Genomic DNA, 27924 nt, shown 5'->3' on the forward strand with positions numbered 1-27924 from the left:
CAGTTCATTGATAATAATTGTTATTCTTTTACGTGGGTCGCGTCGCGTCGCATCGCACGTCGTTTACTCTGGCGCTCACCTTAACCCTTGCTCAAGTTGAAGAAACATGACATGGGACGCTTATTTGAAAATAGAGGCAGTACATACCTTTTCGGAATCTGGAGCCAGAATCTTGTCTCCCGTCATTAGAGATGGTTCCAGCGAAGCATCCAGGGCATGTTCGGATGCAAACAGAGTCAATGTGGTACTTATCATGTACTCTTCTGTACAGAAGTCTTTATTGATGCATACAACCAAATCGCATAGTGATCATCAATCCCAGAGCTCTTCATCTTCTTGAAATGAGGACCCCTGTACTGGCTCGACGTTCGCTGCAGCTACAGGCTGCTCATCATCAGCCCATCGATCAAACCCAGCTCCGACTTCTTGGTCATCATCATCTCTCAAATCATACTCAAAGTCACCGTCGCTTCCAACAGATTCATCCTCGCCCGTCACTAGCACCATATCTTCATTCGATATGCGGTATGAAGCGCTCGTTAGAACTAGCCTCAATTCCTCCAAAGGTGGGGCCAACTGTACCATACAATCCGCGATCAACGGCAGGGGTATCTGATATTGATTCTCCTCGTAATTGTAGTATTCTTCCTCTAAATACTTCAGCCGTCGAATCTGGTATTCAGCCTCATCCAGCAACTTTTCCGATCTCTCTCGTCGATCTGGTTCCTGCACTGGGTAATCCACGCTGTACAGTAACTTGTAATCATGGCTGGACGGGTCCAGTAGTTCGTCATCATAATTACCGCTATCATTGCGCGACCGCTCAACCGGAAGGTAAAAGTCTATCATCCTCGCATTAGGTTCGTCGTGATCGCTGCCTTCGAAGTCCTCTTCTGGCGATTCAAAATCTTCCAGATCATCACGGAAAACTCCAACCTCTGGTGATACGACGCGATTTTCCGGCTGTTCTGCATCATCTTCCTCTTTGGCTACGACGATTTCCCTCGTTTCTTCATCGAAATAAATTTTAGACTCTGGCTGCGCTGCTCCCGACGTCTCACCAGACGGCTGTTGTTCTGGAGGGTTTGACGCAGCTTCCTCGTTATCCACGCTAGCTCCCACGCCACTTGCTTGACCGATGTTTAACACTTCCAATTCGTCAATGAAGTCTCTCCTCACGAACACTGCCAGCTGGCTAACGTAGCCTATATCGTCCGGGTGATCCTTCGGAGGTGGCCCAATTCCGAAATACTTAACCATGTAGTCAGGATATCGCCGTATGATATCATCACACCATTCTGTAAATTGTGCCCGTGTCCACTCAAATTTGTGATCATCGTGGCGGAACCCGTTATCCAGCAAACCATCGAACATTACGTTGTACTCCGAGTTTGGTGTACTGAACATGGCTACCTTGGGTCGAATAAAACCGAACACGTTTTCTGGGACACCTTCCAGCACATCTGAGTGCAGATGTTCGATGCTGTGATTGGACAGCGGAATTAGAATTGCTTAATCTTTTGGAATTGGGCATGTATGTACTTACATTTCGATTCCTACGACGACATCTGTATCTTTGAGACATTCGTGCGGACTTGATATACTCCCGCGCCATACTTCGACCGAAAATGGCTTCGCTCGCCTTTGAATAAAGTCTACGAACAATGGTCTCACGCTGTGCTGCCATTTGTTGAGCAGTTCCTCGTCAATGTCCACCTGCGAAGAGGTAGAATTTAGCAAGGACAAATTAAATAATGTTTGAATTGTTCTACAGAAGGGTAGTGTACAAAGATTCGTCGTTTCTCAGTGTTGTCATCTTAGACTGCCCTGACATTCTGCCATACATCCCCATTAATAACTCAAGTGGGGCTTTCTCTGTGGCGTAGCGCGGAGTGGTCTTATAACAGTATACATAGGGTAAAAGACCCAATAGTGGAGGTACTAAGCATGTTCTGTTCATTGTTCAACCACTATTGCTTTGCTTATTGTACCAAGTCTGAGCAGGATTTCACTAACCTATGTGCATCCGATTGGGGCCCTCCTTAGCCGTGCGGTAAGACGCGCGACTACAAAGCAAGACCATGCTGAGGGTGGCTGGGTTCGATTCCCGGTGCCGGTCTAGGTAATTTTCGGATTGGAAATTGTCTCGACTTCCCTGGGCATAAAAGTATCATCATGCCAGCCTCATGATATACGAATGCAAAAATGGTAACCTGGCTTAGAAACCTCGCAGTTAATAACTGTGGAAGTGCTTAATGAACACTAAGTTGCGAGGCGGCTCTGTCCCAGTGTGGGGATGTAATGCCAATAAGAAAAAAAAGAAGAAAAATGTGCATCCCAATTCCAGTACGAACCCCAAATTTGACTAGGGATGTTTCTAATCGTTCGTAAGATACCCCAGTTTGCTGCAAGTGGAGAAGATATTGGCGAGCAAAATGTGTGCCGTATGATTTAGCAGCTTAGCAACTTCCTTCGGATGAATTAGCCAAGGATGAGCACCCGTCAGCAGTGTCTGGTCGATAAATGCGATGGACTCGTTCACCGCGGTAACAGCTTCTCATTGTAATATCCTATTACGTCTTAGTACTAAACTTGAGCTACTTATGGAAGTGACCAAGATACATTTCGTGTGTAACTCCATACAGGTACCAATACATAGTTATACATTGGAATCGAACTCTGTAATGCATTGTCGATGAAAATATAGATCAGTTCAAAGTGATCCGTAAGTGAGATCGGAAGCTTATATCCTAGTGTTCCTAAATTACAACTAAATAGAAAGAGAATCCCTAAAACAAGACATTTTAAGTGGCGACGAGGAAAAGTGACTCTGTAATTGCATCTTCGTGGAAGATTAAGAGATTTCAAACAGAAACGTAGTTTCTATAGTGAGCAGACTGTAAGTCTTTAGCAGAGTTGATTTGGTGATTGGTAAGGCGCCAAAAATATACTTGAGCAGCAGACAGTCGCTACTGGCCAGGGCGATTGTTGAGCAAATTCATATTTAATCAGTATACTGAAAATATTACTTTTGTGAATTGCATTGTAAGATTGTGGATACTGTTTCTAATATCGCCATTTGCTTTTCTTCCTTTGTCTAGCTGTTCCACTATTTATCCAATCTTTTGTGTCGAGGCCACAAGAGAACGCTTTATTCAATTTCTTCATCGCAGCCAGCGCTCGGGTTCTTCAAGCAGAAAATTTTCTAGTCCGGCGGCGTACTGTGAGAGCCAAAGAGAACAAACAGCACATTGTTTAGTGGTTCGTTGGACGGTTGGTGGCTATCGAATTGATTAGTGCGAGAACGAAGGAGAGCAAGAAATACCATCGGCGAGCGGTTCATGTGACGGCCGGTAGTAAGCTCGGCGGCGAGTTAGCTGAAATATTTCATTTTTACAAAGCAGCCGTGGGAGTGGAATCGTGCTCCGGCTTTTGGCGTTGGACAGCACGGAGTTGATCAGCATTTTATCAGAGCGGATAGTGAGGCAGTTACGAGTATCTTACGGGCCGTGAGTGTTTCTGTATTAGCAGTTCCCGGTGGTGTGCTTTGGCAAGTGCACGGAGTAAGTCTTCCCTACAGAACCTTGGAGAAACTGTGAGTAACTTTCATTGATTGTTATTTGAATTTTGTAGAATTGAATATAACCGCGTTATGATCATCTATGAACATCATCTGCGCAGATTGTGCAAGCAACACCAACAATGATTGGTTCGATGGATGTTTACCATATAGGTAAATCCTTCGGCAACTGGGTCGAACGTTTCGAAATCTTGTGTGCCTTGCATAATGTGACAGTTGATTCAAAAAGATCTTGGTTCATTTCCTTGAGTGGGGAGGAAGTGTTTGATGAGATCAAACTACTTTTTCCAAAACAGGATGTTAGTCAGATATCTTATGATGATATCATTAAGAAACTTAAGGCTCGTTTTGATCGAACGGAGCCAGCATTGATGAACAGATATAAATTCTACAATCGTTCGCAAGGTCATTCTGAAAGTTCAGAAAACTTTGTGCTAGCGGTGAAACTCTTGGCGGAAAATTGCAATTTTAAGGAGTTTAAAGATGAGGCTGTTAGGGATAAATTGATACTCGGGTTACGGGATAAAGTTTTGCAGCAGAAATTACTCATGGAAGATGACGTGGCGTTAGATGCGGTTGAAAAAACCATCATTAGCACTGAGTTAGCAGGGCAAAGAGTGAAAGACATTGTGCAACAAAATGATTCGGAAGTTTTATCTATTAAACATAGACTAGGAAGGAAAACACATGATTCTAGAAGCAATCGTTATGAACAATCGGTGAGATTTAGGTCGCGTAGTGACAGTAGAGAGCGTAGCCTTAGCAGGGACAGACAACCATACAAAATGAAGCGTGATTCTAAGAAATGGGGCTCTCACAGTAGTGCAGTGTGCAATTTATGTAAACGCAGAGGTCATATTAGGAAGGACTGTTGGTTTTTAAACAAAAAGAACACAGTTAAGTTCGTGGAGAAGGAGATAGAAACTCAACCAGTTGTGTTTGACAAGTTTAATAGAATGAAATTGAATGATTCGGAGGAAGACTCAGATATAAACTGCATGAACATTTCAGGATCCTGTGAGAATGATGCTTGTTTAGTGAAGGTTGCGGTGAATGATAAGTATATAATAATGGAAGTTGATACAGGGTCAGCAGTGACTGTTATCAGTGAACGTTTGTATACAAAGCTGTTTAGTACGATTACCCTTTTTAATTGTAACAAGTCTCTCGTAGTGGTAAATGGAGCAAAACTAAATGTAGTTGGGCATATGGTAGCTCATATCATGCTCAATGGACATGAAGCTAATGGAAAGCTGTTTGTGCTTAAAACGGACAAGGACTTCAGACCATTATTAGGAAGAGATTTAATGTCTACGTTTTATCCAAACTGGAAAAACAATTTCATTAAACCGGGGAGCATTAAAAGTTTGCAAATCAGCTATAAACACGAAGAAGCTATAAGTTTTGAGGCGGATTTAGTTTTTAAATCGGACCAACCAATTTTTCGAAAACCTTATCAAGTGCCTTATAAGATTAAAAACAAATTCTTAGAACATTTGGATGGATTGGAGAAACAAGGCATCATTACACCAATTAAAGCAAGCGAGTGGGCTGCTCCCGTAATTGCTATTTTGAAAAAGGACAATGAATTGCGCATGATCGCTCTCGGTACGCATTTGCTAACAGCTCACAGGAATCAGCTAAAGATGGTGGAGCAAAAGAAGGAGAGAGTGAAAGTGATGATTACCGGACAGTTCAAGGCCAGGCGAAGTTCCATCGACGAACAGGAAGAATTCTTAGGTTTCCCCGCCGAAGAAGCACCGGAAGAAAGCCATGCTGAAATACCAGGGATAGACACGGTTGAGAAATCGAGACCGGTCGAACATACGACTGAAGCGGTTCGTCAATCTAGAAAGAGAAAACATGTCGAAAGGAGTCCAATTAGGACTCGATCGAAGCTACGACGCTTAGTTGAAAACTAAAAAAAAAATAATAATAATAATTCGAAGTTTATTTTGTATTGTAAGAGATATTGAAGCACAAAGTGCAATCTGAATTCTAAATTCTTGTAAGAATTAACTGAAATGGAAAGAATTGTAATATCCTATTACGTCTTAGTACTAAACTTGAGCTACTTATGGAAGTGACCAAGATACATTTCGTGTGTAACTCCATACAGGTACCAATACATAGTTATACATTGGAATCGAACTCTGTAATGCATTGTCGATGAAAATATAGATCAGTTCAAAGTGATCCGTAAGTGAGATCGGAAGCTTATATCCTAGTGTTCCTAAATTACAACTAAATAGAAAGAGAATCCTTAAACAAGACATTTTACTCATAACAGTGGCAAGTCCTTCTCGAGCATTGTCCATGTTTCATGTCCCTAGAGGACTACCGGTCTTATCAGCGTTTTGTACATGACACATTTGGTGCGGTGGTGAATCTTTTTTGACCGCAATTTCTTTTGGAGCCCGTAGTAGGCCCGACTACCACAGATGATTCGCCTTCGTGTTCGTATTTCACGACTAACATCATTATTAGCCGTTGGCAAGGATCCGAGGTAGACGAATTCATCGACCACCTCGAAGGTATCCCCCTCTATCGAAACACTGCTTCTCAGGCGGGCTCTGTCACGCTCGGTCCCGCCCCCAAGCATGTACTTTGTCTTCGACACATTCACCACCAGTTCGACTTTTGTTGCTTCACGTTTCAGGCGGGTGTACAGTTCTGCCACTTTGCAAATGTTCGGCCGATAAAGTCCATATCATCCGCGAAACAAATAAATTGACTGAATCTGTCTAAATTCGTACCCCGGCTGTTAGCATTAACCATGTTTTCTCGATATAGGCTTGAACATGTTAAATTTGATCGTTTATTGTGTGTCATGTTGTTTTGTCAACTACATTGGTTTGAAACTTCGGGTACCGGTACTTTAGTTGCCAAGCCGCGGCAAACTAGATGTTGGTCACGCGGTTTGGTGCGACATTGGCAATCCTTACTTTTGAATCGACTGCTAACTGCGATCCCCGTAATTATTATATTGCTGTACATGTAAAAAACTTTTTATGGAATAAAACGCTAGTTTCAAATTTTCAGTTCTCTTTATTTACAGATCTCTGACTACTTTGCAAGTATCTACAATTCAAGGCAAAGTATCCAAAACTCGTACGATTTCTTCCAAGCATTCCCGAAAAATAGAGAATCTCACGATTTTTCCTAACTTATGTTTGTTCCATACTTACTTCTAGAATGGAAAATTAAGCTTACTACAAAGCGAGAAGGTTTGGACCTTCAAAAATAAATAACCATTTCGTTTATACAATTTCCACCAGATCACAGACAGACGACTACACGTACTTCCGCTGGCTGAGATGCTTCCAGAAACTTCCTTCCTTCCGGTGAACAAACGTCGCCAGCATCAGCTTTATCCGGCCACTAATCGCGTACTTGGGGCACCACTTGCACAACCATTCGTATATATCGGCGTAGTCGAACCGGCTGAAGCGCATCAGTCCGGCAACGGCCGCCTCCTGCACCCTTTGGTGGCCATCCGTGCGCTGCACTATGCTGCCGAATATTTGCATCACACCCGTTATGTCCTGATAGTTGGGTTGCGTTTTCAGGATGGCCGAGATGGCGAAAATCAGACACCGGAGCTGATCGTCGTGGGCGCCCTGGTCGGACTCGATCTGCTTGAGGTAGTCGTTTAGCAACGGGTAGAGATGCTTGTGAACGATATGCACCTTGGCCCAGTCGTAGCCTTGGCGTTTGGCAACCAGTATCAGGCAGTAGTCAACGTTTTTGAGCTTGTTGGCTTTTATTTTCTCGATGAGGTTAGTTATGAGTTCCTCGTACGTGGGAGAACCCGTTTGGTAGCCGTAGAAATATTTAAGTAGTTTCTGCAGTTCACTCTTCTTGTACAGAGCCACGTCTGGAATGAGCCTTGAGTTGTCCATGAAATTGGTATTCATGAGAACAGTTCGAATGGTGCTAACCATCGCATCGGAATTGTCGTAATAGGCACTCGCCTTCTTCGGTAGGGCATGCGGGAAGGCTTTCAGTACGTAATAGATCAGAGGTAGTCCTTTGAATTTGAAGTAATACAAGCATTTGTAGATGTACATCCTGGCTGTGCAACCATAGAGTCGGTTACAGTCAGCTACTCCTATGTAGAGGTAAGTCATTGCGGTGACTGCTTCCATATCGGATTTTTCAGACTTTAAATTGAAAACTCGGCGATCGACTTCCTGTACGATTGCCCGATCCAGGATGAATAACGTTTCGTTGAGCGTTTTTGCCAGAAGTACCAACTGTTGGGTAACCCTGGGCAAAGGCGGTGCCGGGGGAGAACACTGAACGTCAACTTCCAAGTTTCCCTTATAGAAAGCAACACAATCCACGATCACTTGCGATATCGTCTTCGAATCTCTCGAAATATTGAGTAATTGCTCGCAATGAATGTCCAGATTCTTTACCGTCCATTCACCTTTCAAGTACGCCTTGATAACTTTGGTCAGTGGTCGCATCCGTTCCTTCTGTAGCTGCGATGGTTCCGAAGATAATTTCTGAAGCACTTCAGCACGTCTTTGCGTGCTATAGCAGCCAATAGCCTTTCCGATCGGATTGTTAGACGCTTCCGTTAATATTCGATTCACTAGAGGGTTTTCCAGTGGAATTAACCGCGGTTCTTTTGCTTCAGAGTACATGGATACTCGACTTTCGAGCGATGGAGAAAGCGGGGACTCGTCCTGACTAAAGCTCCGAATGCTGTCAATTTCTGCCAGTCCGTCAGCGACTGGCGACATAGGAGAATCGTTTGAAAATACGGAGGGATCAGGTGAAGCTGGTGTATTGCTAATCGTGGGACCAGGAGTAAGATGTTCTCCAATGTCAATGCTAAGAGGCCGTTTGAAGTCATTCCAACTGGTATTGCAGGTTGGTGGCAGTTCTGTAATTTTGAAAGAAAATAATAAGCACACAAGTAGATAAATTTGAACGCAGATGTAAGATGCAATTAATATTATTTAACCTACCTTCTGTAGGTGATTCCGGTGAATCACTGATCGCAACGCCAGTCTCTGAGCTTGTTTCAAGCCGCAGTGGCTGTAGCAGTTGATTATTAGGCACAACAAAATCTCCTTCCTCATTGTCGCTATCGTCGTCTCCGAAGTTCCATAAGTCGTCCAACTCGGAATACTCCTGCGCCACTCGGTTTTTGCCACTACCTTCCAAAATAGGATTCACACTCGATGGCAACGTAAAATAATTCTTAATGTGCGAGAACTTATGATCCCAGTCGTCTTCCAGCAACGACTCCGTCGTCGGGGACAGACGTCCCCGCTTCGACGGTCCGCCTTCAAGACGTTCCCTCAGTTTGCGCTTGCTGATAGCGGGACTGGTGGGCGTTTTGAACTGGTCCTTCACCAATTCGTTTGTCTCTTTGACTTTGATAGGCGAAATTAACGTCCCGTTACTTCCGATCGAAGTACAACTGGAACTGGCGGTTGATCGAGTGGGTGATGTTTCTACGATTGTCATGCGATTATCACCTTCGTCATCCGTAGTGTGTGCAGACTCGTCTTCGCAAACCACATTTAGGTAACGTTTTGTTTCAACCTGTTCCAATGGTCGCACTCGAATAAGACAGGGTTGAAGCCGATCCAGCGGCTTACAGGGAACGTCTTCCTCCATCTGGCGTAGCTCGTTTGCAATTTCGTCCGATTCTTCATCGGGCTGCTGTTGCTGCAGTTCATCATTTACGCATGTTTCGGGATTATTTTCTATGCTACCGTCGTCGCATTCGGTTGGTTGCATAAGGGAGCAGAAGTCATTCGATTCATCAGTATGCAATGCAGATGCTTCGATGGAGGTCTTCGATTTGTCTGGCACTAGTGGTGCGTTATGGACACCTGGGGAAGAAGGACTCGCGAGGTTTTCTTTGGTTTGGATGCAGTGTGCTACAGTTAATGTGGTTACGGAAGGTACATCATCTGAAATTGATAAACGGGATAAATAGAAATGTTGTCATAAACTACCTTGGTCCAGATTCTACGATGCGCTCCTTATTGTTTATTGTGTGATTTCATTAATAGTCTACAATTTGGCACTAATGATGGATGTAAATAATAATTAATACTTAAACATCTTTTATGCATAAAAATGAATTTCTGTCTGTCTGAACCTTATTGACTCCGATCGACGTAAAAATTTATATGCCGAGGTTTTTGGGGCCGGAGAAAGATCTTAAGATGGTTCGAGACCCCACCCCGCTTTGGAAAGGGGGGCTCCCATACAAATGAAACATCAATTTCTTCATAACTTGCGAATTAATGAGATAATAAATCAATTTTAGGCGAAAAAAAGTTCGTCGGGACTGCTAGTATAACATAAAATGCCTGGAACAACTGTGGGTGAAAATAAAGCTGACAGACTGTTTCGTTAGTGTTGGAGTTCTATATCTACCACCTGACCGGAGAGATGACCTCAATATGATCCAAGAGCATGTTGACTCCGTCGAATCCATTCTATCTGGACTAAACCAAAACGATTTTGCTCTTCTTCTGGGGGACTACAACCACTCTGAAATGCATTGGACACGTTCTGAGAATGGTGAATTTAAGATTGATGTAAGTAAATCAAGGATGGCACGATCTGGGAACGCACTTTTATTTCAATGGTTTTACACAAGTGAACCCCATACAGAACACTAACAATAGGACTCTCGACTTGGCCCTGGTGAATGACAGGACGTTACCAGTCTGCTGCGTTTCTGAAGCAGTGGAACTTCTGGTTGTTGCCGATATCGCTCATCCACCAATTGAGGTCGGTATAGTAATGGATTTACCGCTGCAATTTGAACAATCTCTTGATAGGGTTCAGTTTGATTTTCTAAGTGCCGATTATGATCTTCTAGCATCCGTCCTATTATCAATTGATTGGCGCTTCCTAGATTCCGATCGGGATCTGGATGATATTATCGGCATATTCAACCGCAAAATTCAGCGTGTGATTGAGCTCCATGTACCACTCAAGCGACCGCCGCTGAAACCTCCATGGACAAACAGATATCTCCGTAAACTGAAAAGATGTAAGCAGTCTTCCCTCCGGAAGTACAGATAATCGTACTCCGCACTCCAAGCGTTGTTTTGTGTTGGCTAGCAACAAATACATATACTAGCTTTAACCGTTTATCATATGCACGGTATATTGATCGTACGCAGAGGAGTCTGCGATTACATCCTAAAAAGTTTTGGTCCTTTGTCCAAACGAAACGCAAAGAAAAGGGGCTACCTACAAGCATGCATTATGGTGACTTATCTGCAGACACGGCATCTGAAAAGTGCACACTATTTGCCCAGCATTTCAAGAAGGCTTTTACGAATGCAGTACTCGGCCCATCTCAAGTAGACAAAGCCCTCCGAGATACTCCGTTGGATCGTTTCGATTTTGGAATTTTTGAAATTTCCGAAGAACGTACTACAGGCACTCCGAAAGCTCAAGTACTCCACAACACCCGGACCGGATGGCATTCCATCGTCTCTGCTTAAAAAGTGCTCTGCTGCTTTACTGGCACCATTGGCGAAGTTATACAACCGTTCCATTCAGAGGGCGACCTTTCCCATCGCGTGGAAAACGTCATTCCTATCTCCAATCTACAAGAAGATGTGACATTGCAAATTATAGGGGCATAACATCGTTAAGCGCCTGCTCGACAGTTTTCGAAATAATCATGAACAAAGCTCTCTTCGGTACCTGCAAGGCTTACATCTCTACTGCTCAACATGGGTTCTTTCCTAAACGGTCAGTGACTACTAACCTTGTCGAGTTCTCGTCTTTGTGCATCCGCTCAATGGATGCAGGTAAACAAGTTGACGTGGTACAGTTAAACCTCCATGAGTCGATGTTCTATGACTCGATATCGACTCATAGAAGCAAATTATTCCATATTAAAAAATATTTTCTGGGTTACTACGATGGTCCCTTCAAACAGCATCACAAGGTTTGTGTATTCCACATCTCGATATTTCCTTGAGTCGATGGTCCCTTCAATATCGACTCATGGAGGTTTTACTGTATATACAGACTTTAAGTCAGCGTTTGATCGCGTGAGTCACTGCATTCTCCTTCACAAACTTGGAAAACTCGGAATGTCGACTGGACTTGTGAGCTGGTTTAAATCTTACCTATCAGACCGGTGTATGAAAGTGCGAATTGGTTCGGAGTATTCAGATTCCTTCCATATCGCTTCAGGAGTGCCACAGGGGAGTAATTTAGGACCATTGCTTTTTTCGTTATTCATCAACGATGCAGCGTTTGTATTGCCTCGCGGTATGCGAGTGTTTTATGCGGATGATGTAAAAATGTATATGGTCGTTACAAGCAGAGATGATTGTCTGGAATTGCAGGCTACCTTGGATTCTTTTGAGAGCTGGAGCAAACGGAATGGTTTGGAACTCTGCGTGGGAAATTGCAACACCATTACTTTCTGTAGATTGCGGCGCCCTATTATTTTCGACTACTCTGTCTGGCGAAGTACTTCAGCGTAAAACTGAAGTTAAAGATCTCGGTGTAATAATGGATAAGGAGCTGACATTTCGGTCTCACTATGAAGATGTGATTTCGAGGGCGCACAAGCAGCTTGGTTTTATCTTCAAGATATCCATTTTTTTCGTGATCCTCTCTGCCTCAAATCACTCTACTGTGCATTAGTTCGTGCCATTTTGGGTTATACCGTACTGGTGTGGTGTCCATACAACAAGAATTGGATTGACCGTATTGAGGCTGTTCAGAGAAAATTTGTTCGACTGGCACTCCGGAACCTTCCCTGGCGTGATCCTGTGCGTCTTCCTCCATATGAACATCGATGCAACTTAATTGGCCTGGCATCGCTGGAAAGCAGGAGATCTGTAATGCAAGCCGCTTTTATCGGTAAAGTGCTGAGAGGTGAGCTCGATGCTCCAGCTATTCTCTCTGAGATGAATATTTATGTCCCAGGGGAGATCCTTGAGACGGTGAAACTTCCTGCTGACGGACGCTCGCAACACCCGATATGGACAACATGGCCCCATTAGGTTTATGGTATCCAGGTTCAACGAAAGGTTCCAGCAATTCGACTTTGTTACCTAGGCTAGGTTACCGTATACTGATCATGAATGTTTTGTGTTATTTGTATAATGATCCTTCTGACAACATTATTGGCTTAACTGTTTGTTTGTTTTTAATGACGATGTATTTTGACTGATTCCATAATTTATGTTTGTACCGAATATTTTTGTAATTTAATTTGGTTTAGTTTTTACTTCATTAAGACATAGATCAGATGAAGGTGATCAAACAAATAAATAAATAAATAAATAAATAAAAAGCATTGTCAAGACAAAAACAAAAAATAGAAAATCTACGACGAAGAATGGGACATCTATTCACCCCAATAAGATTGTATTTATTTTTTTTTTTTTGAATGCAATTTTTGTTTGATTTGATTCACGCAAACCAACACCATCAACAGGTAGCGGATACCTTCACCAACCTATTGATGGTGTTAGTTTGCGTGGGAGAGCTATCAGATTCGTCAAATCGTCGTTTGAATCTTTGTTTACAAAAGCAGACAAGTCGTTTTGAAAATTTTGTCTTGATATGACTTTTCAAACCACATCAAAATAGCTGCTTCCAAGGCAAAAGAAGAAAACATTGCATTTTAAACATTGTTTTCAAAAACTAGAAAAACGTTGTACTAAAATTTTGGAAATTATCATTTTAACCTTTAATCACTTTAATCATTGACTAGTTTGCATTCAATTACATTTTGCATTAGTGTCGAGTCGATTCCAAATCCGAACCTCACTTCACCCCATCCTTATCCTACCCGATGGCGTTCAAGTGGTCTGCAAGGACTCTTCTGCCATTACCCTGTCTATTATCGGCCTTGGATTGACTTGCGCTCTCATTGCCCCACCAAACGCTGCAAAATGAAAATGAAAAATGAATAGGTAGTTTACAGTACGGTAAGCAAAAGCAGATAAGTCGTTTTGAAAATTTTGTCTTGATATAGTCTAATTATTAAGTTATTTATTTCGTTAGCTTTATGTGACCACATTGAAAACACAAAAAAAATATTGCGTGTTAGTGTTCTATTTTATAACTTTTATTCATGTTTATCATTCTGTAATAATTTTTGTTTGTTCTGGGTGCAGGGTATGCGTTCGTCAAATCACTTTGTTTAGCTAACTCATTGTTTCGTCAATGTTCTTAAGCTGTGTCGACAATACAAACTCAATGGAAGACATATATCATGTAAAAGTGGAAACTGTTAAAGAATTTAGTTTATTCTATTATTATTTTTTTGTCAAGGTTGACTGTAACTTGAAACTGTTCTAACAAGTAGCTTTCTGTTTAAAAACTTTTGCTTAACAGTCATCATTTTTTTAAAGAAAATAGTTATTCAACAGTGGTTCAACAGTTGATACGCCTTTTTTTATTGTTTCAAGATTTTATTGAAATGGATTAATCTTACAACTAAAAAAATGTACACATTTTATTGGAAAACATCAAAAAAGGTATGACAAAAATAAAAGCCCATGTCCAATTAATAACGGGTAAAATAGTCCAAAGCAGTGAATATCCATTGTTAATAATTAAGGTGACTCGGGGAAGCACTACACACCGTGTTATTTTTCCTATCTTTTGTCTCTTTCTAGCATTATTACCTCGTAACTTTGGAGCGGCGTATTTCGGTTTTCAGTTGTTTCATGTAACTGTAAATGTATCAGCATGTAGATTGCGAGTAAGCACGAGCTGCTGATACTTTTTCAAAATCACACTTGTTGTAGAAATAAAATTAAGCATTCAATGATGAAAATGATGACGATTTGATGATTGTTCGTGCTTCCCGTATCCCCTTAATATGACCCCCTTTAGCCTCAATAACTTCCTACAAACGTTTCGGCATACTTTCAGGAAGGTTTTGCAGATGCTGTGGGTTGATTTCGTCCCATGCCCTCTGCAGAGCAGAAAAGTAGTTGTCCTTGTTCGTAACTCCATCTTTCACTACGCCATTGTCCAGAATAGCCCACAGATTATCGATTGGGTTCAAATCTGGACTCTGGGGAGGCCATTCGAGAGGTTTAATACGACGTGAGCGGAAATAAGCCTTAGTCTTTTTAGCAGTGTGTTTAGGGTCGTTGTCCTGCTGGAACACGAAGTCTCTGCCCAGTCCAGCTTTCCGAAGAGAATCGGAAAGATTATCCTTCAGAATATCGATGTAAACATCAGCGGTCATGATTCCGATGATGCGAACCAAATTTCCCACACCGGCCCAGGAGAAGCATCCCCATACCATTACATTACCACCTCCATGTTTCATGGTGGCTTGCAAATGACGTTCCTGGAAACCCTCTTTATCCTTACGCCAAACTCGTTCACGACGCTTTTTGTTGAAAAGCTCAAATTTTGATTCATCGGTCCACAAAACACGCCTCCAATACTCTTTGGGCATCTTTATATATTTCCGAGCAAACGCTAGGCGTTTTGCCTTATTTATTTTGCTGATGAACTGAAGTCGCTTCGTAAACCTGCTCTTCAACCCTTGCTCAGCCAGCTTCGACGAATCGTTCGGTCCGAAATAGGGAGCGAGAGATTCTCCTTGATGGCATGAACTGTGACTTTTGGCGATTTTTTATTTCCGAATGATTATTTTATCTGTTCGTGAATCTGTCTTCCTTGAGCGGCCTCTTCCGGATCTATCAGCGACTGACCCCAAAGCAATATGTTTGGCCACGATTGCACGTACTGCTCCTCTACTGATTTTGAACTTTTCTGCTGACTTCCGCTGCTAAACTTGGTTCAAATAATCTTGCACAACAAGATTTCGGATCTGTAGAGATATTTGTTTTCCACCCATATTGCAATTTTATCAACCAACTTTGCACTTAAATTAATAGACTATTCGAAGTGAACAAATGTAAACAATCATCAGGGGGAACTGCAATACCAGGGCTGGTAGCGATAAATGCCGTTCAAAATAGTGACTTTAGTGACCAACGATGACAAAAAAGTGATCAAATAGTGACTTTCAATTGCAGAAAAAGTGACCAAGTAGTGATCAAATAGTGACAAGGTATAGAACTACAAGTTGCAGTATTGTTATGGTATAATTCGTAGATTGCAAACTGGTGTTTTTATTTTTGAAATCCTTATGTAGAATGCTATCAGAAATCAAGAAAAACAACAAAAGCATGAGGATTCCTGCTGGTCACGCCCATCTTCATCGTAAGGAGGGAGATGATGGAAACAAGAGGCCAGTGACTGCGACACTCTCATAAGTACCACGGATATTGAGGATGATATTCATTGGATCAGCCACAAGCTAGCAATGTGACCATGGTACCTCATAATAAGTAACACACCAAGAGAAGGTATCTACCCAGCGTCACGGGAACGGGTAGTTAGTTACATTTTGTGTCACACAATTATGTTGATAAATACAACAACATTTGTTGTTTAATATGAACTCGATGTTTTCTGTATAACAGCTAAAGAATGATATAAAATTATCTAATTGATTCCTAGACGGTGAACTGTTTAGACTCACAAAGCTTATAAATCTTTGATAGGACCATTTGTTTGAAAAATATAAAGTAATTAAAATAATGAAGAAGTTTCAAAATTGCGATTTTACCTGTTATTAAGCTATATAGTTTATTAACAAATTTTAATGGTTTTTGAGATTTTGAACTCGACGTGGCATTTGGAGGATAGTTTTGAAAATCCAATAAAATCATGGTCTCTTATTAGAAATTCAAAAATTCTAATAAACTTTAATTTCTAAATGGCAGACTTTAGTATTAAAGTTGATTAAAAATGGGTGGACAAATAATCTGGAATTAAAAAATCGTTTTAATCTAATTAGTTTTTTTTCGACCAATTCATTCAAATCCACACTAGTTTTTTGGTATATTCTCTTAATTGCTAATAAACAGAATCTTTTTATAGAAATGTGATATTTCTGACATAATTTCAATCAAAAAGTTCTGAATGACTTCTAATTTTTTTTTCGAGACTGATCTCGAAGGGTCGCAAAATGGATTTAACAACGCTCACCAGCAGACGTGGTTCTGGTACCAATACTCCTAAATTCTGTACTCTTTACTTGAGGTTCACTTTTCGCATTTTAACAAATTCCATTCGTGAAGAAAAAGATCATAGTTGAGATGCATCGGATATAACCACACCATTTTCACAACACACTTGGATCTTCTTGGGTGCCTATTTTTCAAATTTGATATATTGCTAACTGATTCACATTTGATTTGGTTGATGATGAGCAGGATAACCGTGCATTTCCGTAGTTGCTACTCCAGAACCCTTTCATATCTAAATTGGACGTGAGAAACGAGCTTTTTCGCTCATATTAAACCGCTAGAACTAGTCAAGATGTAGGTAGAACATAGAAGATGAAAACAGTATGAAATCCCACTTCCAGTTTTAGCAATTGCTAGAAGATAAGAAATATATGAAAAGATATAAAGTAGAAGAAATGGAACGGGCCTGGGATTACCCGTCACTGAGTGGCGATACCGGCGTTTCTATCTGTGTTGTTAAGCCTGCTACTCTATGTTCTGAGATTTTCACAATTTTCACCATGAGCTCATGGAAGAATGGTAGTTGGAAATCGATAAAATGTATGGGAAAATCAAGTATTTTTCAAACTTATGGAAAATGGTGGTGTTTTAGAAGAAAGTAGTGATAAGGAATAAAGTATGAGGTGAAAAGATTATATTCTGCACTTAGTTTGCACTGATTAGTAGTTTAATAGTGATGCAATTTCGATTTTACTACCATTGAAAAAACGCCATCTCTTGCATTAATCGTTTTGACTGATACCTTATTGGGACCGTGTTTGGCAATCGATTGGAGATCGCGCAAGGATCATTGTTATTGAAAACGCAGCCCGAATGCGGCTTTTAAATGCATTGGCTGCGTTTGACGATTGATAATCAGCTGCGTCCGTATGTACTGCCGCAATCAGTTGAGTAGATGGCAGTAGTGGGCCAACGTTTATCAATTAAAAGTTTACACAGGATTTTCAATAAAATTTGTTCTAGCCTTAATATCTGTTAACTGTGGTTATACCACAGAGAAACAGACGTCTCACTCACTACCGCCATCTGGTACCCGCTTGGCCACACACAGTGATTTTAGCATTGGGCAGCAATGTTTCCGTGACGATGATTTTGATTGCATTTTGTTCTAAGTGAGACGTCTGTTTCTCTGTGGTTATACTATAACAGTTCTGATACCCCAGCAAAAAAAAAATAACTACACTGATGAAAATAAAAATCTGATTAAAATAATTACTTTCATTTATTCGCAGAAGGCATTAGCAAGTAAAGATGCAGAATCAGCAATAGTTTTAATATCCATTTTAGATTAGAAAATTTTACTGTTTTACATGTAAATGTTTTAAAAAAGTCCCCAAAAAATAATTTCCAGAAGAATATTTAAATAAACATTATTTTATTATTTGTTATTCATTTTCTGAGAAATTATATTATTAAACTTGATGTAGGTAGACTCGGAGTTTGAAATCAAAAAATTAAATAATTTTTCGTTGACGTATTAGCAGTACCTCCTCTATTTTAGTTTGACTTGACTTGTTTCTTATTGTTGTGATTTTTTCAGCAGTAAGCACGTAAGTAAGCAAAAAGAAGCAACGAAATTTGTGCTGTATTTCTTTGTTTGGAAAACGGGACAGTTCCCCTAAAATAGCACATGTTACCCAAGTCTAAAAGTTTTATTACTAGAATTTTTAAACTTCAAATACTATTATCAACAAGAAATCTTTAAATGCCCTATACATTTGCTTGAGTAAATAAGGGCTTAATAGTTAGAAACAAAGCAATTCTAATTATGTATTTAATTACTAGTTTTATTTCCAGAAGTTTCGAATAAACAAATTGCTAATAATTCTACACAGCATGGAAGTTGTCGTTTCCAATATCAATACATATAATCAAACTTCATAGATCCAAAAGTTAGAAATTAAATGTAAATACGTTGCGTTTATACAAGTCCTACGTCTACTACCTACGATTGGAAGCTTGGAACATGGAATTGCAAGTCGCTAGGTTTCGCAGGTTGCGACAGGATGATCTACGATGAATTACATCCCCGCAACTTCGACGTCGTGGCGCTGCAGGAGATTTGCTGGACAGGACAGAAAGTGTGGAAAAGCGGGCATCGAGCGGCTACCTTCTACCAAAGCTGTGGCACCACCAACGAGCTGGGAACCGGCTTCATAGTGCTGGGTAAGATGCGCCAACGCGTGATTGGGTGGCAGCCAATCAACGCAAGGATGTGCAAGCTGAGGATTAAAGGCCGTTTCTTCAACTATAGCATCATCAACGCACTGCCCACACGAAGGAGACCTGACGACGAGAAAGAAGCGTTCTACGCACAGCTGGAGCAGACATATGATGGATGCCCACTGCGGGACGTCAAAATCGTCATCGGTGACATGAACGCACAGGTAGGAAGGGAGGAAATGTATAGACCGGTCATCGGACCGGATAGTCTGCACACCGTATCGAATGACAACGGCCAACGATGCATAAACTTCGCAGCCTCCCGCGGAATGGTAGTCCGAAGCACCTTCTTTCCCCCGCAAAAATATCCACAAATCCACATGGAGATCACCTAACCAAGAAACGGAAAACCAAATCGACCACGTTCTAATCGACGGTAAATTCTTCTCCGACATCACGAACGTCCGCACTTACCGCAGTGCGAATATTGAATCTGACCACTACCTCGTTGCAGTATGCCTGCGCTCAAAACTCTCGACGGTGTACAACACGCGTCGAAGTCGGACGCCGCGGCTTAACATTGGGCGGCTACAAGATGGTAGACTAGCCCAAGAATACGCGCAGCAGCTGGAAGTGGCACTTCCAACGGAAGAGCAGCTAGGCGCAGCGTCTCTTGAAGATGGCTGGAGAGATATTCGATCAGCCATTGGTAGCACCGCTACAGCTGCACTTGCCACGGTGCCCCCGGATCAGAGAAACGACTGGTATGACGGCGAATGTGAGCAGTTAGTGGAAGAGAAGAATGCAGCATGGGCGAGATTGCTGCAACACCGCACGAGGGCGAACAAGGCACGATATAAACGGGCGTGGAACAGATAAAACTCGATTTTCCGGAGGACCAGCAGGAAGATCGAGATCGTGAAGAGACGCATCAACTGTACTGCGCTAATGACACACGAAAGTTCTATGAGAAGTTAAACCGTTCACGTAAGGGCCACGTGCCACAGCCTGATATGTGTAAGGACATAAACGGGAACCTTCTTACGAACGAGCGTGAGGTGATCCAAAGGTGGCGGCAGCACTACGAAGAACACCTAAATGGCGATGTGGCAGTCGAAGATGGCGGTATGGTGATGGACCTGGGAGAACGCGCGCAGGACATAATTCTACCGGCTCCGGATCTCCAGGAAATCCAGGAGGAGATTGGCCGGCTGAAGAACAACAAAGCCCCTGGGGTTGACCAACTACCAGGAGAGCTATTTAAACACGGTGGTGAGGCACTGGCTAGAGCGCTGCACTGGGTCATTACCAAGATTTGGAAGGAGGAAGTTTTGCCGCAGGAGTGGATGGAAGGTGTCGTGTGTCCCATCTACAAAAAGGGCGATCAGCTGGATTGTAGCAACTACCGCGCAATCACATTGCTGAACGCCGCCTACAAGGTACTCTCTCAAGGGAGTTCGTGGGGCAGTACCAGGCGGGTTTTATGGGCGAACGCTCCACCACGGACCAGGTGTTCGCCATTCGCCAAGTACTGCAGAAATGCCGCGAATACAACGTGCCCACACATCATCTATTCATCGACTTCAAAGCCGCATATGATACAATCGATCGGGACCAGCTATGGCAGCTAATGCACGAACACGGTTTTCCGGATAAACTGACACGGTTGATCAAAGCGACGATGGATCGGGTGATGTGCGTAGTTCGAGTTTCAGGGCATTCTCGAGTCCCTTCGAAACCCGCAGAGGGTTACGGCAAGGTGATGGTCTTTCGTGTTTGCTATTCAACATCGCTTTGGAAGGTAATACGAAGAGCAGGGATTAACACGAGTGGTACAATTTCAATAAGTCCGTCCAGCTATTTGGTTTCGCTGACGACATAGATATTATGGCACGTTACTTTGAGAAGATGGAGTAGGCTTCACATCAGACTGAAGAGGGAAGCTAAGCGGATCGGACTAGTCATCAACACGTCGAAGACGAAGTACATGATAGGAAGAGGTTCAAGAGAAGACAATGTGAGCCACCCACCGCGAGTTTGCATCGGTGGTGACGAAATCGAGGTGGCAGAAGAATTTGTGTATTTGGGCTCACTGGTGACTGCCGAAAATGACACCAGCAGAGAAATTCGGAGACGCATAGTGGCTGAAAACGTACGTACTTTGGACTCCGCAAGACGCCTGATCGAATAGAGTTCGCCGCCGTTCCAAACTGACAATCTACAAAACGCTCATTAGACCGGTAGTCCTCTACGGACACGAGACCTGGACGATGCTCGTGGAGGACCAACGCGCACTTGGAGTTTTCGAAAGGAAAGTGCTGCGTACCATCTATGGTGGGGTGCAGATGGCGGACGGTACGTGGAGGAGGCGAATGAACCACGAATTGCATCAGCTGTTGGGAGAACCATCCATCGTTCACACCGCGAAAATCGGACGACTGCGATGGGCCGGGCACGTAGCCAGAATGTCGGACAGTAACCCGGTGAAAATGGTTCTCGACAACGATCCGACGGGCACAAGAAGGCGAGGTGCGCAGCGGGCAAGGTGGATCGATCAGGTGGAAGATGACTTGCGGACCCTCCGTAGACTGCGTGGTTGGCGACGTGTAGCCATGGACCGAGCCGAATGGAGAAGACTTTTATATACCGCACAGGCCACTTCGGCCTTAGTCTGATTAAATAATAATAATACGTCTACTTGCGGTTATGTTAAAAACATTACCCATTGCTTTTTTGCCGTCAGCTAGAATGATGGTCTGGTTGCTTCAGTTTCATCAGACTTGAGAAAAGTAACATTCATCCGAAATAAGTGGGCCTTCACAGCACCGCTTTCGTTGTACTCCACCTTGCAGTCTCTTCAGGAGTGACGCCACCATAGTCTTTTGATGGTAGCTATGGCCGGAACAAGGGATGTTAGCATTCATTCTCACAAGAAGAGAGATCGTAGCCCAGGTTTTGGTGTCACCTTCCTTCTAGACTATAATGTGTGGGTTGGGGGGCAGCTTCTGACACGTATATCTACAGGTCTACTTTCCAAATGGAACTTGGCTTGCTTTTCAACTTAGTATTCTATTAGCATTTCCTCAGTTATCAAGTGAAAGCTTTTCTATGCCCGCAATTGCATGAGTATGGATACAAGGAGTCGAGAATGTTTCAAAGCTGAAAACCCGGACCTAGAATCGATCTCGCCATCTTCAGATTGGCAACACTTTGCTCGCAAGGCAAGAAGACCCAGAGTTCCTCCAGTCTAATAGCATCCCAAACAACGCCGCCTTGGAGCTTTACGATACTGAACTTTCCGTCTTCCATTTCAATCCTGATTCTTCAAACGCTTCTAGAATACTATTCCTGAGCCTATAACCTATGGGAATGTAATTTTAGGCCGCAGTCATTAATAAACTTTCTTCTTATATAGGGTTAGGCGGGGCAAGATGGGTCACGGGGTAAGATGGGTCAGGGCCGTTTTTGACCATCGTGTACATTATAAGGTAGAGATTATGACTTTGTAGGAGGAATAATTTGGTTCTACTTTATTATCACTCGATTTGATGATAAAATTTGATTTTGGTAGAGTATGGCGAGGTAAAATATTTTTCAGCATTGTTTCTTATGCGAAACACAATTCCTATAAAACGTGTAATCTCGTGGAGCAATGTAAAATTTAAACATTTTTAATAACATAGTGAACGTATTATAAGTAATGTAGGTGATGTTATACTAATCATGCGTTGAAATAAATAAATTTGATCGAAAATTAGACATTCTAACATGAACTTGCAAATAGGGCAAGATGGGTCAGCACATACTGAAGGGCATAGTTCGAATTCAAAACATATTTTCCATTGCTGGTTTAATCATTTTAAGATTACTTTTGACATAATGATGTTAATTTGTTTATTGAAAATGTCAATTTTTTGTTTTTAAGAAAGCAATACTTAGATGGCTCGAAATGGTATAAAAAGTGGAGTTTTTGTTATTTCATACCCTTGGCTTACAGATTATCAGCTATTTTTATAGATCCATGTTGAAAAGTTGAATTAAAATGTTTCTGTTTTGAGATATTTAGGGTTCGCCTTAGGCGACCCATCTTGCCCCATCATACCCTAGTGGTTAAAAACAGAATAAACAATGAATTATTGGCAGTGGCTGATTTCCTACCCGCCGCTTCCACATCCAGGCGCTATAGTATATGCGCAAATAGCCAGCAGGAGTTAACCGCCAGAAATTTGTATGGCGAAAGACATCTAACGCGGGTTTACTCAAAATTAGGAACTTTTTATGAAAAACTATTTGGTACCGGTTATGTAGGAAGGTGCGGGCACTACTACGCCTACCAAATATTTTTTCGATGAAGGAGCTTAATTTTGAGTAATCGAACCTTAGATGCCCTTCGCCAGTGATTTCAGAAAGTTAACTCCTAGTGTGCCACTGTAAGCACGCTAAAAGCAGGCGATTCATTGGAGTTTTTTTTAAAGGAATCTATCATGGAGTAAATCCCGCCGAATTAGTTCGTTATCGTCATAGCTTGGTGTAGTGCTAGATTATTAGTAAACCCAGATTTTTTCCACGGTTTGGTTTCAGTCGATTAAGACCTTTTAGCGTCAATGAAACAATGAGTAAAACCCACGGAAAAATCACAAAAAATCAGGTGATATTTAAAAAGCCGTAAAAGTTCAGAAACCGAGAAATTAATTAATTCTAACCGTATAAGGTATTCAAAATTTGTACCATATTTTTTGTTTAACTATTTGACCATGAAGAAATGCGGTGTAATTTTTTAACCACTGCTAAATGTGTTGATAATTGAAATAAAGCCCAAGAGATCTAAAATCTGTGAATTTGACACTAAAATTAACCCCTTTCATAGCATTGGATTTCATCAATATACATATGGAGCGCATCGCAAACTGAGAACTACCAATAAACACAAAAATAAGCCGTAGATACTCACTAGCATCATTCGCCAACGATATTTCCGGTCGCTCAACGTCAGAATCACAGACTTGATTTTCGGACAGTAACTCTCCCGTTTGCGTTTGTTCATCCCGGACTTCCTCATCATTTGGCTCGACCTCCTCGTCTGACTTGGAAGCTCGATCATCCCACAATACGTTGGATTCTAAAAAATTCAAATAGAAATACAAACAAATCGAAAATCACAAATGCACCCACCTTCATCGTTCGGCTCCATTTCCTCCTCTTCAAGTATTCCAACGGCTTCTTCCTCGTACTCTTCCATGCACTTCCCCCGACTAACTGGTGGTTCTCGATCAACCGTACCCTTCTGCTCCCCACTCTTCTTCGCGGTCGCCTCTTCCGTACGGTCAGAAACCACTGATGCAGAAGCTGCCGCCGCCGCAAACACTTCACCTAGCATGGCCGTTCCGCGACTGCTTTCCGAGTCGATCAGGTTGTTGATCATTGCTATCCTTTCGTTGATGATGCTGTAGCACTGGCTGTCGTACATTCGGCCGGTACCCAGCAGCCGGAACATGGTTTCACCCAACAAACCCCAGATATGCGTCAACTGAGGATTAACGCCGCCACCGCTCATATCAGCGGACTCGCTCTGGAACACGGCAGCCGGCAGGTTGTGCAAGGAACCGACCGGTGATGTGTTCTCCTCTTTTTTGATAAAAGAGAGCAAATTGTTAACTAACGAGCCGTCCGCCTTTCTTACGTAGTCCACTTTACGGCGAATGTTGCGCAGATTGGTATTGGTCCCGACGGTCACAACAGCGGGTTTTGAAAGTTCTGTCAGTTCGCTTGGATCGGGGGGATCCGTCTGAGTGGATGCTGATTCTTTGTGGACAGGAATCTCATCCAAAATGGGAGTTAATAAGGATGGAAGTTCGATAACACATTCGCGCAGAATTTCGCTTATCGATTTGGACACTACCTCGGGAAAATTTACCCCAACGTCAACTCGTTTGATAAAGGCAGACGTGCAGGTGGAACGCGTAACCGTGGCACTTGAATACATAGTGCTCTTATCGGCGAACGTTTTCTGCGGAGGAGTTTCTTTTTTCGATTCATCCTCTGGGAAGATATCATCAGTGATTGAGTATTTCGGTGCGTGTGCTTCCAAATTCTCGGTGCACGTTGAAGACGTGGTTGATACAGGCTTTTCTTCTACTGCATTGATACCAATGGAACTATACGATGGCCCTGAAGTCATGGTAGCTTGGTCTCGATAATCTACTTCGGATTTACGTTTCTTTCGCGATGGACGTTTCTTATTCACACAAACCATAACATCCTCTGGAACTTCCTTACCATCTTGGGCCATGGTTTGCACATGCCACTTCCATTCTCGATATTTAACCTGCTGATCCGCTGAAAGCAAGCCATTGTCTGCCAACAGGCTACAATTTTTCACCATGTCCAATGACAAACCATCGCATTTGCTACGCCAGTGTTCAACCTTTTTCTCCAAATCCGCCACGATCTCCTTATCCTGCAGTTCGGCATTGATTTTGGCATTCTCCGCTGCCGCGGCCCGTGCTTCCAGTTCCTTTATCTGCCTTACATAATCTTCTTCCCTATCCACAATGCCCTGATTCTTCCCCAGTTCCGCTTCATACAGCTGCTTGATCTGCAGGGCGGAACTTCGCAGCGAGGTAATCTTCTCTTTCAGGCCTTCGTTCTCCACCTGCTGGGCCTTGATCTGGCGGATCAACGAGTCTGCGCTGGCCAGCGTGTTGGCGATTACGTTCAGATCCAGCTGGGCTACGTTATCAGTGTTGATCACGCTATAAATAAACTCCTCGGCACTCATCCTTTGCACCTTTCCTCCTCCTTTGCATCGGTGCCTTCCGAAAATATCTTCTCCACTCCTCCTTTTGACAGGCGGAAGGTTATGCTGCTTCTTCTGCTTCTGTCGTCGTGCTTTTGGATGCTGCTGTTTTAGTCGATGGCTAAACGTTTGCAAAAAACATCACACCATTTTCACTAACCCACTCGGAAAACGCACTGCACAATGGATTCCATAGATGCACAACTTTTCCACAATCTAAATTCACTTCCTGGCTATTTTCAGAACAACTGTGAAAGTTTTAGCCTTTCCCATCAGCCTTGCTGCTAGCACCGTAGACACACTCTTTTTCTTCCACCACCAGAAACACGCACAAAAGCAGATGAAGAAAAGACCAGCAGCCAACGAACGCGGAGGGGGAAGAAAATGGCAAAAAGTTTGACAGATCACGAGTGTTTTTGAGCGACGCAAGACTAATGACAAGGTGTGAGCCAACGTTTACGGAGCTTGTGTTAGTCGGCAAAATACAATAATAATAAAATTTAATGGACATTGAAACCGATTTAGTAAAAAAAAGTTTAATAAATCAAGCTTGTACATATCCTAGTATTATTGGGCGTTGAAAACATATCAAAGGTGGACCATTGATACATAGGGAAAATGACGGCTTCGGCTGGTTTTGTTCTATTATTGTCAGCGAGATTGTCAGGGGGTTTTCTATAATATTAATTATGCTCAAATTTAGCCTATAGGCTAATGTTTATAAACATTCTTTGCATATCAAAGAATATAGTGGCAAAATTTCATAAAATTTGGTCAATAATAAAACAAAAGCCGTCATTTCCTCTACTTCCAATCAAATATTTATTGTCTGCTGGACTTGAAGCCAGAATTTTTTACATTCATCCGCCTGTCTCTATAGTAATAACGTCTCTGATATAAACAAACCACCGGCATCTTTCAAATATAAATCAAATATGAACTAAACCACGATGATGTCACGCGTTCATTTTCAGTAAGAAGAAAACCTCATCTGAGGGCAGAGTTTACACAAAATCAACGTGAACATCCAGTGAACTAAAAGCTCCGAATTCACTCAAATGTTCATCGGCCGGCAGCGGATGTCATTTTTTCGAGCAAAAAGAAGAAGAATCATTAAAAAAGAAGACGTTCGTAGTTAAGTCCATTGAATAATATAATATACTATATATAATAGCCCTGTTTGTCTGTCCGGTGACTAGCCAACCAGACGCAACACGCGGGGAAATTCTCACAAAAAAATATATATTTGACACTTCATTTCTTTTTTACTATAGTAATATCAGATGCAGAAAACAAAACCAGTGGCAACCTTAGCCAACCAGACACAGCATTTGATGGAAAAAATCACAGACAACAGACGTTGAAAACATTGATTTTTTTAAATGCATGAATTAATAAACCGTTTCTATTGAAAAAAAAAAACACTTGCCATGGGCGCTACTGCGTCCACAAATAAACTAGTATTTAATAGTCGTCATTAAAGTGTGACGTCATACTGTGTAAAGCTGAGTGAAAACAAATTAGTTCCACACCTGTTCTGATGGCACACACACGCGGAGCCCATCCGGAAAGTGAGGATGAGGAAAAACATGAAAAGGCTTTTCAGAAAAAATAGAGCCGCAGAGAAACCATGGTTTCTGCAAACATCAAAATCAAGACAAATATTTCGAAGTGTCGTATTTACTCGGACGATTTATACCGTTTATACCACGCTTTTTTTCGGTAATGATGCCACGCATTCTGTGAGTTAACGAGTGTCGTTTCCGTTTTGACTTTCTCGTGCAACAATGTAATTACTGAAAAATTATTTATAACTTTAATCCAAAACGAACTGCAGTAGTTTTTAACCGATTCTCTCGCAATAAGGGGCAAGCCAGAGTAAACGCGACGAGCGATGCGACGCGACTCACGTAAAAGAATAACAATCATTATCAACAGGCTGTCAAATTGCACTGTCGCATCGCACTTGCTCCTAAGTTGCATTATGGAACGTACACATGGTCAAGCAGTTTGACCAACATTGACTCCACCTCTCGTTTATTCAAACATCCATCAAGTTTTATCAACAGCGGCACAAACAATCAATTTATTCGACCAACAATATCACACACGAACGACCGAAGCGCCAACTTGAGCACCAATCATCAAAAAATATATGGGGGTTTGTGCAACTTCACTACAAATGCTCAAACATGTTCGGCGAACCTTGACTCCACCCCCGACAACTCAAACCAAAATCAAACCGTTTTAATTTTTTCCAACCGAGCCGCCAACTGTCAAATGGTTGTTCGAACAACTTC

At 42.2% G+C, this 27924-nt stretch overlaps 2 protein-coding genes across 2 annotated transcripts in view; both read right to left on the reverse strand.

Moving 5' to 3' along the window:
- Positions 1–245: 245 nt before the first annotated feature.
- LOC134214901 (uncharacterized) overlaps positions 246–27924 on the reverse strand; it is a 40937-nt gene continuing 13258 nt past the window's right edge. Inside the window, exons 3-4 of the mRNA XM_062694179.1 lie at positions 1547–1716; positions 246–1483 (exon numbers count right to left, since the gene is read on the reverse strand). Of these exons, the coding sequence (XP_062550163.1) occupies positions 313–1483; positions 1547–1716 (1341 nt within the window). The 3' untranslated portion in view covers positions 246–312. The remainder of the gene's footprint in view (positions 1484–1546; positions 1717–27924) is intronic.
- On the reverse strand, positions 6609–25994 carry LOC134210615 (uncharacterized). The gene is made up of 4 exons (XM_062686757.1): positions 24001–25994; positions 23780–23947; positions 8560–9516; positions 6609–8474 (listed from the first exon to the last, which is right to left on the reverse strand). The coding sequence occupies exons 1-4, from the start codon at positions 25604–25606 to the stop codon at positions 6874–6876; spliced, it is 4332 nt and encodes a 1443-aa protein (XP_062542741.1). The 5' UTR covers positions 25607–25994; the 3' UTR covers positions 6609–6873.

The sequence above is a fragment of the Armigeres subalbatus genome, chromosome 2 (assembly GCF_024139115.2).
Source record: "Armigeres subalbatus isolate Guangzhou_Male chromosome 2, GZ_Asu_2, whole genome shotgun sequence".
NCBI classification, from domain to species: domain Eukaryota; kingdom Metazoa; phylum Arthropoda; class Insecta; order Diptera; family Culicidae; genus Armigeres; species Armigeres subalbatus.

Coding starts and splice junctions, on each gene's coding strand:
- LOC134210615 (XM_062686757.1), bottom strand. CDS start 25,606: ATGAGTGCCGAGGAGTTTATTTATAGCGTGATCAACACTGATAACGTA. Junction 23,948..24,000: donor AATGGAGCCGAACGATGAAG/GTGGGTGCATTT, acceptor TGAATTTTTTAG/AATCCAACGTATTGTGGGAT. Junction 9,517..23,779: donor ATCGTTGGCGAATGATGCTA/GTGAGTATCTAC, acceptor TATCAATTTCAG/ATGATGTACCTTCCGTAACC.